The 18,779-nt window shown below is 41.5% G+C and overlaps 1 protein-coding gene across 3 annotated transcripts in view; it reads right to left on the reverse strand.

Annotated features, from left to right (window-relative positions):
• Positions 1-1,816: 1,816 nt before the first annotated feature.
• Positions 1,817-18,779, reverse strand: part of TRPM8 (transient receptor potential cation channel subfamily M member 8) — a 62,236-nt gene continuing 45,273 nt past the window's right edge. For 2 of the 3 annotated variants that reach the window (XM_063116050.1, XM_063116051.1), the window contains exons 19-24: positions 16,004-16,175; positions 15,227-15,404; positions 8,923-9,113; positions 5,179-5,278; positions 2,807-2,840; positions 1,817-1,867 (exon numbers count right to left, since the gene is read on the reverse strand). In XM_063116050.1, coding sequence (XP_062972120.1) covers positions 1,817-1,867; positions 2,807-2,840; positions 5,179-5,278; positions 8,923-9,113; positions 15,227-15,404; positions 16,004-16,175 — 726 coding nt within the window. Of the gene's footprint in view, positions 1,868-2,806; positions 2,841-5,171; positions 5,279-8,922; positions 9,114-15,226; positions 15,405-16,003; positions 16,176-18,779 lie in introns of all 3 variants that reach the window. The other variant, XM_063116052.1, reaches the window with a different exon arrangement.

The following is an 18,779-nucleotide window of genomic DNA, read 5'->3' on the forward strand; positions in this document are numbered from 1 at the left end:
CAAAGTGCTTTAAAAGCAGTAGTGTAGATTCCGCCCCCCTGCTCTCTTATTTAAAGTCTGCCCACTAAAATTTTGGTGAATAAAACAATGGCTGTATAAACACATAGTATCAGCATGGTCATGTACTCCTTCATTCATGAGCTTCTGTACCTGGTTCTTTTTCCAGTTCTAGCTGGTGTACAGAAGCAACAAATAACCATGTGTAACAATTTCGGGCAGCACTCAACCATGAATGCGTAATTAGTGAACTGGGTACACCCAAAAAGTCATTCTCAAGCAGAGCCAGAATGAGACACATATGCCAGGGAGAATGAAACATGACTTTAGACACCATAAACCTATCACCATGGTGCTGTTTCTCCTCGCTCTTTCACACAGGAAAGGAATTACACAAAATCAAGCGAATAGTATATCACGCTATGGCATATAGTAGTGCAACCTGGGATTCTCAATACTGATATTTTTGAGTCTGAATACTTTGTATACTGTATTTAAATACAAGAAAGAACACAATAACTGGCAATGTTTCTGCACTGTTATAGGTGTATTGATGGAATGTAGTTTATACTATTACTGTGTTTCTTTTCAGATGGGTTATTTTTGTTGACTTTATTTAGGAAAGGTTATAACAGAGAGGTATTTTTGACAGTGCTTGTGAATCTTCCCCCTATATACTCATACAAACACCTGTCACTATTACTGGAAGAAAACATCTGGGTGAAGGGGTGGAAGTAGCTTGAAATGGTTCAAGCATCTCTAGAAGACTAGCCAAGACTCAAAGTGAATTTGGCTCAGATCACAACAAGCTCATTATTACCAAACTGGGGGTGGCTGTTTCTAAAAATACTCCCTGCCCCCAAGTTCCAAAATTCAACAATTTCACTACTAGAAGCCCTAGTTTTTGAGCACAAGGTTGCCTAGAAGCCTCATCCTCAGACCATGGAGCTTTGTACAAAATCTGAGATATGTGAACCGCCCAGAGAGCTTCGGCTATTGGGCGGTATAGAAATGTAATAAATAAAATAAAAATAATAAATAAATGAGCAGTCTCTGAGTTATAGTTACCCAGTAGTAAGTGAAGCTCTGTACTCTACAGAGAAGCACTTTTATTCCAAATGTTCCAGGGATGAACTCTGGAAATGAAATAGGTTCAAGGGGTTGAAATCCTGGCTATAGTTGATTATGGAGGTGTAAAACTTCAATGGGTGCTTGCTTACACATGCCAAACCACAACTAACTGTGTGGATAGTAATCGATAGGTCTTACTGCTCCTACTTCAATAACTGTTCAAAAACCAAGGAACTCAGGAAGTAGTGTGATGCTAATGATTGCATCAGCTTATATCTAGAAGCTACCAATTACCAGCTATCCATTTGGTTAAAACACCACATGGCAAATATTGGTCTAAATCAGAGATAGACAACCTAGTGCTCTCCAGATAATCTGGAGAACAACTCCCATCAGCCCCTGTCATCATAGCCAATGGTAAGGGATTGTGGGAGTTGTAGTTCAAAACATCTGGGGGGTACCACATTACATACACCTTGTCTAAAACAACACCTAGGCTCAGAAAGATTCAGTACTTTCAATCTTTAAATTATATGTTACACTGAAAGATTGCATTGAAACAAATAATCTTAAGAGTTACTGTAGGAACAACTCCATTGTTAAAAAGAGATGGTGGGGGGGGGAGAGTATCTTTCTTCCCATCCATTGTGCCAGATTTAGTACTTAAACTGTTACTTATTCAGCGATGCCCCTCTGTTATATGTGCTTCCACTGCTAGAAGATGTTTCCTCTTGGATCCAGGTTGCTTTCATCTGAGTTTGTTAGCAAGATCTTTCAGAAGACACTTCAGATCATTCAGCTTTAAGTTAAAAATAAAACAAAAGTATGTTACGATCATGAAAAAAGGTAATGGGATTAAAAAGCCACCATTACAGTTCAGACAAGGGATTGTTCTCCTGACCAATGGAAAAGGAATTACATGGAACCAATACAGACATCAGAGATGGAGGATAAGGATGAAAGCACAGAGGCCTTTTAAAGATCCAGCTAGTGCTTTGATATCTCTAAGTGATGGAAATGAGGATTACAAATTGTCCTTTACAATATGAATTCAACATCTAAACATGGTTGATACAACCCATAAACTAAACATGACACTGGAAATCATTATGCATCAGCTCCAAGTTTTTCTCCTTAATGGATTTTCTGTGGTAAGAAAAAAAGACAGAAGAAAAGTGGAAAACACTGGAGGGTCATGAGCAGAAGACGTGGCATGAACAAAGGAGGGCAATGGTGTGATAAAAGCCTTGTCTGAAAGCCCCCCCTCGCCCCCGCCCCCGCCCCGCCCCGCCCCCCAATGAAGATGGCAGTGCATTTGCAATTACACAAACAACAAAAGAAAAGGTTTTGCTGCCAAAGAATCAAAATGAAAATGTAAAAGTTAGGATAAAAATATGTCTGAAATGTTGTTTTTGTAAATATACAAAAATGTATTTGGATCGTTTAATGATAAAGAGTTTTTAAATAAAAAAGAAAATAAAGAACAAGTTGCTCAAAATTATTCCAATCAAAAACAAAAGTTACAATACATTTTTTTATTCTTTAAAAAATGGATCTCTGAGCACTCTAATAACAAACATGTAATGAAACCAGAGTTATACCTGAAGGTATAAAAAGTGAAGCTGAAAAACCCTATTTTTTTACATGGTTGTAGTGCATTTGTAAATACACAAAATCCTTATGGGTATATCAGAAGTCAATACACAACACAAGTAATGCCCCCTCCACCCAAAAGTACCTTCATATCCAATTGTCTAAATTGCTGGGCCATTCTGTGGAAAGAAACATAACTATCAGAAAGGAGGTGATCACTAATGGATGCTCTCATTTAACATGAGGCCATAACTCTGACAATACACATTATAAAATAAAGATTTCTCTACACATTCAACCAAATGTTTTAACAGAGAAGGACATATGGAAAACATAATTAACGTATCAGTTCAATGAAGATATATTCATCATACATGAAGATATGTAGACATATATGTAGATAGATATTTCAAATCCATAGTCATAATTAATTTATTTGTATACCATATTTTCCACAATACTGTGTGCTCTTCATGAAAACAAATACAATAACCATAACTATAATACAATATTAAGTCAATTAAAGTTTCTTTAAAATATAGCAAAAATTTAAGTGAATTCACAACATAACAATATCCAGTACCAATAATAATATCAACACTATACTCAAGAAAACAATTAAACAAATTGGTTCGTTTTAAGAGGCTAAACAATAAGATGCCTCATCCACATCAGACAAACAAGGGAAAGAAAAAGGCCACAGGGCACTTCAAACAGCCCAGCCCCAAGCAGTGGAAAGAGAGCCTTCTCTCACCAGGGTCCCATGTCCTGAGCCAAGAAAGGCTCCCATCACCCCCAGGGCAACTCCCCTCCTGGCTGTCCCAAGATGCAAAAAGCCTCTCCCTTGGGCAGATGCCCTCAAGCTGTCCCAAAGACACCACAAACGCCTTCAGAGATAGCAAAAGTAGCAGCAGCTCCATTATGAAGGCTCCTGGGTCTAGGGGTGTGGCAAGGCAGGTGGAAACAGCCAAACCCTGATGGCAAAAAGAGTGATTTAGATCTGCCTGGGTGTAGAGATGTGAAGGCCCAGAAAAAAAGCAGAAAAATTAAGGGAAAAATGGTTTCCCCCCATTTTTTCTGAAGCCCTTTTTGTATGTTTTTCGAAAAACTTGGAAAAAAAAGAAGAAGAAATGGATTACGGGATGTTTTATTTTACGGGATGTTTTATTTCAGCATGATGAATAAAATGTTTAAGACAAGGTGTTCAGATATTTACTTCTCCAAATGATTTCTAAAAACTATGTACAGTATCAGATTATTACAATGTCTGTGCACCAAGGACAAGCAAGTCCTAAGTTGCAAACTGAGACTACAACTCCCAAATGCAAGAGCAAGATGCATTTCTGACTCTAGGGGGCAGCACTGCCATTGAAGCAGAGACTGAAACTGATAGTGATAGCTATAGGTCAGAAAATGAGTCTGATTAAATTTCATGCGTATTCATTGAACCTTGGTCCCCCTCCCCATTTTTCTCAGTTCTTTTTATGGGAATGGGGGCTTTATGTCTTGACACTGGAGGACTAGCGGAGACATAAATAATTTTCTTTGTTACTAATGTTAGTGGTTTCTTCAGTTGTTGTTTTTTAAAATTGTTTTTTGCGTGCTCCTCATAAACTGCAGAACCAAAGAGGTTCCTTACAGTTCAGGTGTTCCTAACAGTTCAGGAGCTTGTAGCTCCATTTGTTACCAAAAAAAAGTAAAAGAAGTAAATTAAATTTGTAATAATTGTTTGAATACACTACTTTTAATATACCAAATGTAATAATTTTATGCCAAACCAACTTGGACATAATTACATTTTATGTTCCTAAAGTAACAAAGTGGCTTTCAAACTGTAAAAAGTGCTAATATTGCATTACTTCAATTTTTCCGAAAATTTTTCCGAAGATTGAGGGGAGACATGATAGCACTCTTCAAATACTTAAAAGGTTGTCACACAGAGAAGGGCCAGGATCTCTTCTCGATCCTCCCAGAGTGCAGGACACGGAATAACGGGCTCAAGTTACAGGAAGCCAGATTCCGGCTGGACATCAGGAAAAATTTCCTGACTGTTAGAGCAGTACGACAATGGAATCAGTTGCCTATGGCCTAACTTAAATTCCTTTATTCAGATTATAGTTCTACACTATATCTAATGAGAGTGATTCATGAATAAAGTCCAATTCCTGCCCAGCTGAGACGGCTTGGGCAGGGGTTGTATTTGCTGGCAAGAATGAGCTGGATAAATGCAGTACATGTGTCAAACATCTGTGTAGCTTCAGGCAAAGGCGGGGCCAAGCCTATAAAGGTTGGCCCGAAGTGGATCCCAGAGATTGTGTTTATTTTTTAGCACCACAAATCCACTAACTGCGCTTTCTTCTCTTTCTTAAAAGGAGATTCAGTATATATGAATCAGTTGAGGAAGTTTTTAAGAGTATTACTTTCTGTAGATGAAAACATTGCACATTCTGCAATTCTGATTTCAGAATAACGTATATGGCATGCAGTTTGAAAGACAAGGAAAGCAAGACAACATACTCTTCTGATGAGTCATTAGCCTTGGTATTGATTTTGACTAGGTAATTTTCTTTCATGACAGCTTCCCATGCCAGAGTTTCATTATCTTCATTTCTTGAACCTTCAAGATACAAAATCCACACCAGATTGCAGCACTGGCATATTTATTGACAAAGTAAACACAGATCAGTAGAATACAACTAAAAGGATAACCTCAGTTTGTTTCAGTTAAGAAATGTGATGCCATTACAGCCCACTTCAATGTATGCTCATTCAGAGGTACCACTGTTCTCAAAATAAATGTGAATAGGACTGCAGCCTTAATGAGCACCATCACACCAGCGTTTTATAGCACTTTCATCCTGCCTTGTTTACCATTTTGCACCACGACCCCCACATGACGTCGTCCCTATCCTGCAGTCATCTCGCCTCTTCCCCTCCATTTTCTGCAGTTTTCTAGGGTGGGGAAAGTGCAGTATTTTTTCTCCATGTGGGATAAAACTGCCCTTCCATCCCGGTGTATTGCCATCCTTGCGCTATGTTGCAGAACATCCCTTCTTAGGCACATGTGCGTTGAATGGCGGCCTTGGTGACAAAAGAGGAGGGCGAGGGCGGTTCTCCTCCAGTGTGCCGAGTTGGTTGAACGGACTTTCACTGCTCCAACCCCGCTCTCATTGCTCTATCATCTACCCATTTCAACTTCCCTCTTTTCTTTTCTGCCCGCTGTATGAGGTGTCCAGCCAACAAATCGCTAAATTGCTAAACTTTAGAAAACAAAACCAGAGCAAGGGGGAGGGAAGGCACCCACGTCCATCAAAATGTCCATCAACCACAAGAACGAATGAACTGGAAGGGGAAGGAGAAGGGGCGGGGTGTGGTGGCTATACCAGGAAGCGCAAGAAGGCGCAGGTGAAAACATAAACAAGGCGAAATAGCGGAACAACACATGCACGTGAAAGTGACCAGCGTTTGACACGTTAATGAAACAGAGGTGGAAATCGTGAATGCATACCGGGGGGAGGGGGAAGTAGGTGTGATGGAGCTCAATAGCTCAACTTTTAAACTTACACGTAGATCTTTCAGGTTGCTCTATGCAAGCATGCAGTGCACTCAAAGAAAGTCCACAAGGGTTCAAGGCATGTTGCAGCTGAGAGGGTCACAGAATATGAATGCAATCCGTATTGTCGATACGAATCCATTGTATCTCATAGGACTGCTATTCCCAATGATCTGTGTATGGTCACTGTAAGTGATCAGTAACAGATGTGATTACTTCTGTGCCTGCATTGTGAGATATCTGTAATGGAAGGTATTCTTAGAAATGAAAGAAAGCTGCCACAAGTGGATTAGTTAGATACGAGAGGCAGATAGCCGCTTAGCTTAGCAGGGAAGCCTTCATCTATGTGTTACTGGTGTAAGTGGCAAACCTGGCTACACTGGGGAAAATGGGAATGGTGGTATGACCAGGTCCAGTCTTAGGTAGAGGTCATCTACAAAAGAGTTATAAAAGCAAGAGTTTGATCCGGTTGCCCAGAGAGATCCTGGGAGAACAAGAAGCCTACCAAACATGGTTACCTAAGTTCTGCAAACCATGCTTACAAGGTAGGTAACTATAAGATCTTAATGAGGAATAGAACCTTAATTTTACAAAGAAATATGCTAGCCATGGTTTCTATTACGCTTCTAATCATAACCTCATAGAGATCAAAAAGGGAACGTTCTGTTGGGCAGGGATGGAAGGGGAAGAGGAAAGGCCAGGATCCATAGGAACCCTACGGCCTCTTCCTCAGTTGCCCCCACCCACTGTGGATAAGTGAGCTAGATGAGGTCTGTGGCCTGCCCAGCTGTTTTTTGTTTGAAGTGGGGACAGGCTGTTCCCTTTCCAAAGGAGCAAACAGCAGCCTGGCAGGGCAAAACATTTTCAGAAGCCTCCAGGTTCAGAGGCTTCTTTCTAGGAAGAGCAGAACCTATAGGATCCAACATTACGGGAGCAGACTTCCATTCGTGCAGTGGGACTTCTCTTGTTCTCCTCCCCCTTGAAGCCTCCTGCCTGCATGACCCCCAAATATGCTCTCGCAGGTGTGAGGACTCCAGGGGGGTGCAAGGGGTGCAGTGGGGGGGAGGAGATATCTATTCTGCCACAGACAGATTTAAACTATTGGGATTTTAAAATTATTTTTAGCCACCACATGATTCAGTTTTGATTAAGTGGTAAGCAATAAATATTATACATTCATAAATACGGTTGCAGCCCAGAAAACCAGATCTGACTTTGATGCAATGAAAGATTGTGCACTTGCCATGCCTCTAATCCAGTTTTCCTCACTCACCTGTTGTGGAGCAATATTAGAGTCCTACTCACTTAGCCCATGGGGGAGAAGAATGAGCAAGAGGACGGTGGAAGGAAGGCGGTTGGAAGTGCAGAAGCTGCAGAAACTCCCACTGAGTGATCAAGATTAAAGGAAAGTCCAGGGGCTTGTCTGGATGAAGGGTTTGCCCCGGGGTGGATTCAGAGTAGCGGCAGGCCATCTCCATGACACAGCCGCCATTGCGAAGCTGTCCAGAGGCAAACCCCAGAAACTGCACTTTTAAAAGGTCAGGCACTGACCCCAATGTTTTGGGCTGTGGAGGCGGGTCACAGCCGATGGCGCCCCCTGATTGGTTGCCATCGGCTGGACAGGGAAGGGGGCAGATCTCTGGGAGCTCAGGAGAGCCCCACGCATCCCTGTAAAGAAAGAAAGAAAGAAAAGGGGGAGGAGAGGAATGGAGCCTGTTCCTCCACCTCCATTTTTTTTTAATCTGTAAATGCGAAGCTTCACATTTACAGATAAAAACAGGGTGGGGGGAGAACCGGGCAGCCAGAGGGAGGAGAGGTGGTTCAAGTGCTGTGTGTCCTTCTCTTCATCCCCCCTCTGGCAACCTCGTCCTTCCCCATCCCCCATCAGTGTGGCGACAGTGGTGGGTTCCAGAGTACTTGCTCCCCGTGTGGGAAACAAAGTCTGGTTTTAAACATGACACCAGGCATGTAAAAAAAAAATTCAACATGTGTGACATTACGCATATGTGACATCTAAGTTAAATTCGGGCCCCTCGAAAACACATTCAGCATTAGGGTGCCAGGAATCCATGGTCCAGTTGTTTATTTATTACATTTCTATGCCCACCCAATAGCTGAAGCTCTCTGGGTGGTTCATAACAGTAAAAAGGAAAAAATACAGGAACATGATAAAACATAATATAACATTCTTAAAACTACAATATATAACTGAAGCAGCAGACTTTATACTGTTAGTTTTACCCTACCCTGTGCCTGCTTACCCTACCCTGTGCCTGTTTGCATTCTCTTCCCCTCCTTATTGTTTTATCATGGTTTTATTAGAATGTAAGCCTATGCGGCAGAGTCTTGCTATTTACTGTTTTACTCTGTACAGCACCATGTACATTGATGGTGCTATATAAATAAATAATAATAATAATAATAGCAGTGTACAGATATATATAAAGAAAAAGATTTAAAAGAATAAAAACTGAGGAACTAAAATACCTGGGGGAATAAAAAGGCGTTGAAAAGACCACAGCATAGGGGGGCTTGGCGAGCGTCTCTGAAGAGGGCGTTCCGCCATTGGGTGTCACATCTATAAAGGCCACCTGCTGCACTTCATTTGGTGGGAGCACCTGGAGGAGGGCCTTTGACACGTGGCCTGTGTGTCCCTCCCTCCCTCCCTCCCACAAATTAGCTAGAGTACAAGATACAGGGCAACTTACAGCAAATGGATGGTTGTTTGCATTCATTTTTACAACAGCATTTAAAAAGTTTCCTCATCACCATGTAGATATAGGCAAAGATGACAAAAGGAAATGGTATAGTTAAGCGATTGCAGTACTCTTGAACCAAGAAATAGCGCTGGAACTTCCAGACTTGGTCGTTATTCTCTTGAACTGATCCAACTGTATAACTAATGGATAGATAAGTATACAGGGTTAGTAGTTCTATATCTGCAGTTTCCCCTTATATTTGTATTGCACCAAAATTAGCAGTTCACTCTTAAGGAAGAAAAGGTGATCATGGATGAGCTATGGAAACGTCAAGATTCCAAACTGGGGCTCATATCTCTCAGGCGGAACAATATTTTATGTATGTTCTTCAATTGCATGGAATTACCACACCCATCTAATAACTATTTTATAATTTCTGGGTTTATACAATCATAGCACTAGTATTACTTCATAATATTCTATTATTAAAACTGGCATTATTACTGGAATATTCTAATAAACCTTTTCTCCTATATTTGTTTATTTTATGATATTTATATACCGCCTTTTCAAAAATGTCACCAAGTTACTGTCACCAAATAAAAACAATAAAACATAAAATCATAAAAAGCAATAAAACCATATTAACACCACTATTCACGATGTAAAAAAGCCAAATTAAAGAGATGTGTCTTAATTCCTTTCCCAAAAGCTTTTTAGAGTATAGACCAATCTTAGCTCTGATGGGAGAGCATGCCACAATTTGAGAGCAATGCAAGAGAAAGCCCTTTCACAAGTGCCTTACAAATGTGGCTGTCCTCCAAAGGGCAATCCTGCAGAAGTTAATAACTGGGCAGGTTCATAGTGAGACAGGTGGTTCATCAGATAACCAGCCCCGGAGCCCTTTAACGCTTCTAGGCAGGTATGGGCATCTTCTGGGGTTCAGGAGGCTACATAGCTCTCTACCCTGCACCCTTTCTCCCGCCGAAATTGTGTCACTGAAGCAGTGGCAAAAGTTTCAGCAATTTTAGAAGGAAACAAGTCATGCAGGGATTGCTCACTGTGAGCACAAATCTGCTCCCAAACAAGGCATTATGTTCCCTTCCCAATTTGTTTTTATTTTTTTGCTGCTGCCAAATGTAGTGTCTGTGGAAGGGATAACTACCCCCCCACACACACACACACACATACAGAAATGGACAGGGGAAACTATGTGTGTTGGTAACCCCTGCTTTAAAGGATAAGGTTACCTTGAATTGAACCTTGAAAACTATTGACAACTATTGCACATCTTTCAATATAGGGGTGATGTGATCATGATGGTACCATACACTGTTTAGCAGCCTAGTTGCTGTATTTTGTGCCCATTGTAGCTTCCGTATGCTCTTAAGGGGTAGACCTATGTAGTGTGTGTTGCAATAAACTATGATGTAACTAAGAGATGGATAACTGCTCTCAGATCAGACTGACTGTGGAACGGTAGCAGCTGGCATAGCAAACGTTGTTGTGCAAACTATAGTATACTTTTCGTGGGAAATTCGAAAGCCACACATAGCTTTCCCCCAGTATTTTTATTTCCTAACACTCTCTATACTGATGGCTTATCTACTCTCTTCTAATTATAAGCATCATCAGACGAGCGTTTTATCGCACGCTCGCTACTGCCCACTTATGGATGTTTGCGCGTCCTTTAGACAATGTCGTCCGCCTCCCACGTGCCTCCCGCTCATTTTTCCACTGCAAAACAGACCCCTTTTAATACTTCTTTAAAAACAGAATGTGCCACCATTTCCTGCTGTGTACAGGAAGAAGTGGCGTGATAGAAACAGCCCCTGAATGGGCCTCGTTGTTGCTGCTTCTGCTTCCTCTTTCTCTCCCCATGTAAAGAGACCATTGCTATTGTGGAATAGCAGCAGGGCCGGATCTACACTACTGCTTTAAAGCACTTTATAACAGTTTTATAGTGCTTTAAAGCAATTAAAGCGCTTTATAACTGTTATAAAGAGCTTTAAAGCAGTAGTGTAGATCCGGCCCAGGAGGCTACAGCGACGGAAAACGTGAAAATCCACCCATTTGATGACACTCTAGATTGGGTTTTGCCCATGTATAATGAATGCATTTCTCCATTTTGGCGTTTCTGTGCTTGAGCATATTGACATTAGAAAGTCCAAATTTGAGAGAACATAGTAAATAGTGGGTCATACTAAACACTCTGAAATATGGAAGAGTGTGAATTTGAACAAGCCTGTGTCCAATCACACCAAGATCAGAGAGACTTCACAGTGTACACCTAGCCACAATTACTCACAAGTAAATCCTGTGCTGTTTAGTGGAGCTTACTCCCAGGAAAATGTAAATAAGATTGCAGCCTAAGAGCCAAAACTCACATTTCTGTATAGTGTGTTGACAGTTGATAAGTAGTCTCCAAGAGGTATTTTGTTTATCTCTCTACCACTCCTATAGTGCTCACCAGCTACTATTACTATTACTATTACTACTACTACTACTACTACTACTTCACTGTAGAATAAACACAGAGGCCCTGAGTTGGATTAGGACCCTAGTGAGAGCAGGAGGATAAAATGGCTTTAACACATACACACACACCACACACCAGTCCCAATTTGGATCTTTAAAGTAATGTATAATTTGGATCTAAGGGTCTATTTTTATTTGAAATTCTATTGTGTTGCCAAATAATAACTCTGACTTTGCTGATAGCAGTGAAATAATTGGATGTTTTATGGTGATTTTATAATTTAACCAAAAGAAATTATAGGTCCTTGAAGTACCTTTGATACTACATCACTAAATTAAAATGCCTTGGTAATTACTATTCTCATTATTATTGGTGGATGTCTAAATTCATGTGTTTTTAAAGAACAATATTAGAGACAATTCTTTAATGGTAGAGAACAATAAAATGGTGAATTACTTTATTCTTATTCCTGCGTTGAGCAGGATGTTGGACTCAATGACCTTATAGGCCCCTTCCGACTCTACTATTCTATGATTCTATGACTAGGACTTCCACAGATAAACCTGTTCTAGTTTGGGTTGCACTCCCCCTGAAGGAGCAGGTTCATAGCTTGGGGGTTCTACTAGAATCATCTCTGTCACTTGAGGCTCAGGTGGCCTCGGTGGCACAGAGTGCCTTCTACCAGCTTCGGTTGGTGGCCCAGCTATGCCCCTATCTGGACATGGATAACCTGGCTTCAATTGTCTATGCTCTGGTAACCTCCAAATTAGATTACTGCAATGGGGCTGCCTTTGAAGATGGTTCGGAAGCTGCAGCTTGTGCAAAATGCACTGGCCAGATTGATAACTGGGGCCAAAAGGTTCGAGCCCGCTTGCATTGGCTGCCTGTATGTTTCCAAGCCTGATTCAAGGTGCCGGTTTTAACCAATAAAGCCCTACACTGCTTAGGACCACAATACCTGACGGAACACCTTTCCTGACATGAACCTACCCAAACACTATGTTCAACATCTAAGGTCTTCTTCTGGGTGCCTACTCCGAGGGAAGCTCGGAAGGTGGCAACAAGAGAGAGGTGGCCCCTCAACTGTGGAACAATCTCCCTGAAGAGACCCAACTGGCACTTACATTGTCATCTTTTCGGCGCCAGGTATAGACTTTTCTGTTCTTCCAGGCATTTAGCAATATGTAATGAGCTTGGGTCAATTTTTTGGCTCATCATTTGTAAAGTTGTTATAGTGGTTTTAAATGTATGTGCATAGAATAGTAGAGTTGGAAGAGGACTATAAGGCCATCAAGTCCAACCCCCTGCTCAATGCAGGAATCCACCCTAAAGCATACCTGACAGATGGTTGTCCAGCTGCTTCTTGAATGCCTCCAGTGTGGGAGAGCCCACAACCTCCCTAGGTAACTGGTTCCATTGTTGTACTGCTCTAACAGTCAGGAAGTTCTTCCTGATGTCCAGCCGGAATCTGGATTCCTTTAACTTGAGCCCGTTATTCCAAGTCCTGCATTCTGGAAGGATCGAGAACAGATCCTGGCACTCCTCTGTGTGACAACCTTTCAAGTATTTGAAGAGTGCTATCATGTCTCCCTTCTCCAGGCTAAACATGCCCAGTTCTTTCAGTCCCTCTTCATAGGGCTATGTTTCCAGACCCCTGATCATCCTGGTTGCCCTCCTCTGAACACGCTCCAGCTTGTCTGCATCCTTCTAGAAGTGTGGAGCCCAGAACTGGACGCAATACTCTAGATGAGGCCTAACCAGGGCCAAATAGAGAGGAACCAGTACCTCATGCGATTTGGAAGCTATTAATGCAGGCCAAAATAGCATTTGCCTTTCTTGAAGCCATATTGCACTGTTGGCTCATATTCTGCTTGTGATCTACAACAATTCCAAGATCCTTCTCGTTTGTAGTATTGCTGAGCCAAGTATCCCCCATCTTGTAACTGTGGTTTCTATTTCCTAGATGTAGAACTTGGCATTTATCCCTATGAAATTTCATTTTGTTGTTTTCAGCCCAGCACTCCAGCCTATCAAGATCACTTTGAAGTTTGTTTCTGTCTTCCATGGTATTAGATATCCCACCCAATTTTGTGTCATTTCCAATTCTGATCAGCGTTCCTGCAACTCCTCGTCCAAATCTATCTATCTATCTATCTTTAAAAAAGCCCAGACTGCTCCTCCAAGCCAGTTATAGGTTTTGTCCTCTGGCGCCATCTAGGGACGTTCCTCGGAACTGCGGCCTTCTATGGAAGTTCCAAATTCTGAGAAATAGTTTTTGCCCTCTGGCACCATCTAGCAACATTTCTCGGAACTGCGGCCTTCTATGGAAGTTCCAAGTTCCGAAGAAAGATCACTGCCAGGAGCTTCCGTCCTAGCAGAGGGGCCAAAACCCACTAACCTCCTCACCAGACTGCTCCTCTACACCTGTCGTATGACGGGCTTTTTTGCTAATCATTAATAAAAATGTTAAAGAGCACTGGGCCCAGGACTCAGCCCTGCGGTACCCCACTCATTACCTCCCCCCAGTTTGCATGTTTTTGTTGTTTTTAATTTTTGCATATTGTTTTAAAGTGTTTTTATGCTATGTGAACCGCCCAGAGAGCTTCAGCTATGAGGTGGTATACAAATGCAATAAAATAAATAAAGCAATTTGTATTTTTATTGTCTTTCACTCTGTAAGCTGACTGCATTGGCGACATGGTCTGATTTTCAAACTCCCTTTCACTCTCTTGTGTGATCTGATTTAAAACATACTTTAAAGATAAATTCTCCCTTGCTTCAATTGCATTAATTAAGGGGCCAAAAGGATCTGGAAGACTTGCTAGAATTATGGGAATGATATCTTCATCTGTTAAGTCTTTTCCTGCTCCTCACAATTCCTCAACAGTGTTTAAAATCCCATTTATAGGAGTCTGTATATCTGCTCCTTCTGTGAGTCTTGTTGTATATAATTTCCTCTGTAGATAAACTTTACTTCTCAGACCATCTTTTAACATGGAAATCCTTCCAGCTCCTCCACATAGCTGAGGTGGTCTCTTCCCTCCTAATATGAAGGAGCTGACTGTCTTCCACAGAGGGAGGGGGGCCATGGTTGCCATGGCAGCTTCATTGCAAAGACCCCACTCAGTTTATCTCCAAACCTTTTCTTTGACTAAATTCATTCGCATCTTAAAAGACCACATCTGGTCATTAGCTCCATTCAAATTTTCAATCACACTCTTGTAATCAGAGCTGTACACCATCCTTTATATTGTTCTTTTACCTTTAATTTTTGCCTTTTTAACTGACTGAGCCCATAACCTATTGCGGAAGTCTAAATTCGTGTGTTCTTAAAGAACAATATTAGAGACAATTCTTTAGTGGCAGAGAACGATAAAATAGAGAATTACTTTATTCTTATAACAAATATTGAAACATTAATATACTAGAAGTAGTGGTGGAGAGATAAACAAAACATGATCTCTTGGAGACTTCTTATCAACTGTCAACAGAAAAACATAACCGTCACCAGAGAGAGCAGTTAGAACCAGGAAGCAAACCTGAGAATTGCATCATGGGACACTCTCAGGCTGAGTTTCTTGCACAGTCGATGTTATATCTAACTATTATTCCACTTCAGGTGCTAATGTTAATAAGCAGCAGGAACATAAAGGTTAATATCAGAAATTGGTTTGAAATTATGCCTATCCGAAATAGTTAAGTCACATAAATTGGATTAAAAATGTATTATTGATGTGATCTGGTCTGTTGCATCCACTCCCCAATTTATGGCTGAAAGCCACATCCCTTGAAGGTCCACCAATCACCAGGGAAGCACTTCAGTCTAATACATACCCAAACATGGCTATTAATAAGTTAACCAGGAGAATATTGGTGGAGAGCATGTAGATACACACTAATGGAATGGTGATCCACTCTGGGAATCGAGGTGCGTGGTTAGAATCCACTTCTACACACAGAGGCTTGGATTCATTTCCAATGAAGGTGCAGTGATCAAAATCATATGTGGTGCCTATCATAAAAGGAAGAGATAGATATTTCAGAGGGACTGGTAGATTCTGACATCAACTTTGTATTGATACATTGTCAATGCTTTCTTTAGCACTACCAACAATGCAACAGTAATTCCATCTCCTACTTGCTTTCATGATATCTGCCGGCTGTTGCAGAAGCAGTAGTCAAGGGGGTGAGGGTAATATCCACTTTTGGAAAGCTTTGGGAAGCAGTTAGCATTTTGCTGCTTTAAAAGCTTCATGGATCCATGTGTGTCAGAGAACACGAAGAGAAGGGAGGGGATTATCCTTCCCATTTGAACTGAATCTCTATAGACGTTTGCAAAACACCAAGACATCTTACTGTTCCACAAACTTCTCTGGGTTTAGTGCAACAGGATCAACGACACATCCCAGGCCTAAATTGGAGCACTAAAGAACATGATGTTAAAAAGCAAGTCTCTTTGCTCAGCCTGACACTGAAAGATCTACAGCATATTTTTGTCAGTAAAATAGAGTACAGATGATGAAGGTGCTGAGTTCCTTTAGGGACTGTAGACCTGTTTCCCTATTAGTCTAACCTAAAGCTCATTGGGATTGCAGTTCAAGAGGGATATACCATCAATATCAGTAGGGTAGTGGCCAAACATTGCAAGGTAGGGCTCATAAATGACTGATCGAAATATCCATTCCCAACGCTGTTCATTCTTCCGTAGTATCCCTTGTCTGGCTACACCAAAAGCAACCATCCACACAGCAAAGAGGAACAGGAAGAAGAAGACATCTATCAGCTGTGAAAGGAAACATTTAAAATGTAAGTTGGTTCTGCTAAGACACACAAAGCATGTCCTCAGCCTTGTATGTCCAACAATGGACATTATGCTAACAGTGGACAATTGTGTTATTCCATACACATTCAATATTTGCAAACTGGCATTCAGGGAGCACACTGAAAGTGGGCTAAACTAATGCAAAATAAGTATATGATTTAAACAATGAGAACAATATTGAAGCTGCACCTCATTAGTTGGCTTTGAAGACTTTTGAGTCAGTACAAGTGATCAACAGAGCGAATGGGCCACCTTGTGCACATATAGATCACAGTACAATTTCACCCCAGATATTAAACACCTGTTTTCCAGATGCTTCAGAATGTATTAATTCTTGAATATCAGACCTGCCATGACACAATTGGCAATAATGATCTCAGCAAATTCTCACATTCCTTTTCTTATATTTTCCCAACTGGTGTGTGTGTGTGTGTGTGTGTGTGTGTGTGTGCAAGGACCTCCACTTCCCTTACTCGGCTTCGTCCTTTTTCTTCTGCTGCCCCTTACGCCTGGAACGCTCTTCCAGAACACTTGAGAACTACAAACTCAATCACTGCTTTTAAGACTCAGCTCAAAACTTTTCTTTTCCCTATAGCCTTCAAATATTGAGTTTGTTCTGACTTTACACTGTTGGTTTTGCCCTACCCTGTGCCTGTTTACACTTCCCTGTGCCTGTTTGCATTCTCCTTCCCTCTTTATTGTTTACTACAGCTTATTAGATTGTAAGCCTATGCGGCAGGGTCTTGTTATTTACTGTGTTATCTGTACAGCACCATGTACATTGATGGTGCTATATAAATAAATAATAATAATAATAATAATAATAATAACTCTAGAACATAAGAAGAGTCATGCTCGATCATAGCAAGGGTCCATCTAGTCTAGCACTCTGTTTACACAGTGGCCAACCAGCTGTTGACTAGGGAGCCACAAGCAACAGCACCCTCCCACCCATGTTCCCCAGCAACTGGTATATATTGGGCGGTATAGAAATGTAATAAATAAATAAATAGACTTCCTGCCTCTGATACGGGAGGTAGCACATAGCCATCGTAGCACAGTAGCTGTTGATAGCCTTCTCCTCCAGGATAGCCTTCTCCTCCAGAATTCTAGATAAAATTCTCTACTTTGAGAATTTCATCTAAGATACTCTAAATCTAATTCTGGTCCCTTGCAATGATGAGGAAACAATAATTTAATCTAGTTCTTATGGTAAGCAACCTATCACAAAGAGCAATGTGTACCAGGGGGTTCTCAGGTCAACTCTCAACTTAGCCATGAAATCACTAGATGACCTTCGACAAAGCATGGGCAGGAGGGTGCTGTTGCACTCATGTCCTACTTGTGGGCCACTGTGTGAACAAGAATGCTGAATTAGATGGACCCTTGGTCTGATCGAGCATAGCTCTTATGTTCTTAAGCTCCCCTCCCTTAGCTTCAGTCTGATCTGCAATATTGGTATAACAACAACAGTCTACCTTACAGAGCCATTGTAAAGAATACTGAATGACATAGTATGTCAAATGTTGTGGACTTTGGGCAGAATTCAATCAGACACTAGTGTTAACTTAAAATACATTGCAGTAGCTTAAGGGGCCTCTAGCACAATGGCAACTGCATTAGCTGGAATGATGGGATTCCCTGGAAAACCTGTTGTGCCAGTTAGTGAAACGTATTTGACATTAGCAGCAGTGTCCAATTAGATAATGCCCATTCTAAAGTAATATATACACTAAGTATTGTTAACATGCAACCACTCTTCAATTTGCCTAGTTTAAGAATAAAGTTCTTAATACAATCAAAATAACATTTATTCCAGCTACCACCTGGATGAAATTAGTGCAAGCCCACGCCTTTATTATTATTGAAATATCCCCTCCCCCACCCATTTGTTTTTCAGAAACTGATCCCTAGAAATCCCAGGTCGAAAGTGTGAAGGGAAGGAGGAGCAAGGAGGAAAATTGAGGGCCTGGTGACACAACCTCAAGCCCCATACAACTGAGAGTCTGGCTGTAGAGCAATGCAACCTTACTACTACTCCCATTGCTGAGCACTGCAAGGATTTTTTTTTCTGGGCTGTGCATAGCGCCCCCACCCCTGACTCACCTCAGAGGCTATTTTGGAGCCTCCAAAATAGCCCCAATTCGACTCTGGACGCCTCAGGGCTTGTCCACCTCACCTTGGTACTGAAGCAAGATTTGGGGGCCCTGAGGTGGTTCGGCCTTTGCAGGGTTCCTGGGTGCAGGCAACTCAGCCAAGGGTGAGCAGTTGTCCACTGGACTCCCAACTCCCTACCTGACTCCCTCCCCCCTTACCTCCCTTCATCCTCAAGCCTGGAACCGGCGCCACTGCTGCTGCCAGGACTTACCTTCACATGCATCCTCTTCCCTGAGAGTCGAGCCACAATTTAAAGGTAAGGTTGTGGATAGCCCTACGGCCGCAAACTAAGGAAATGGCCTGCGATCTTACCTTTAATTCACAGTTCAGCTCTCTGGGGTTGGACTCAATGGCCTTATAGGCTCCTTCCAGCTCAACTATTCCATGATTCTATGAAGAGGATGCACA

The sequence above is a fragment of the Elgaria multicarinata genome, chromosome 2 (assembly GCF_023053635.1).
Source record: "Elgaria multicarinata webbii isolate HBS135686 ecotype San Diego chromosome 2, rElgMul1.1.pri, whole genome shotgun sequence".
Taxonomy (NCBI): Eukaryota; Metazoa; Chordata; class Lepidosauria; order Squamata; family Anguidae; genus Elgaria; species Elgaria multicarinata.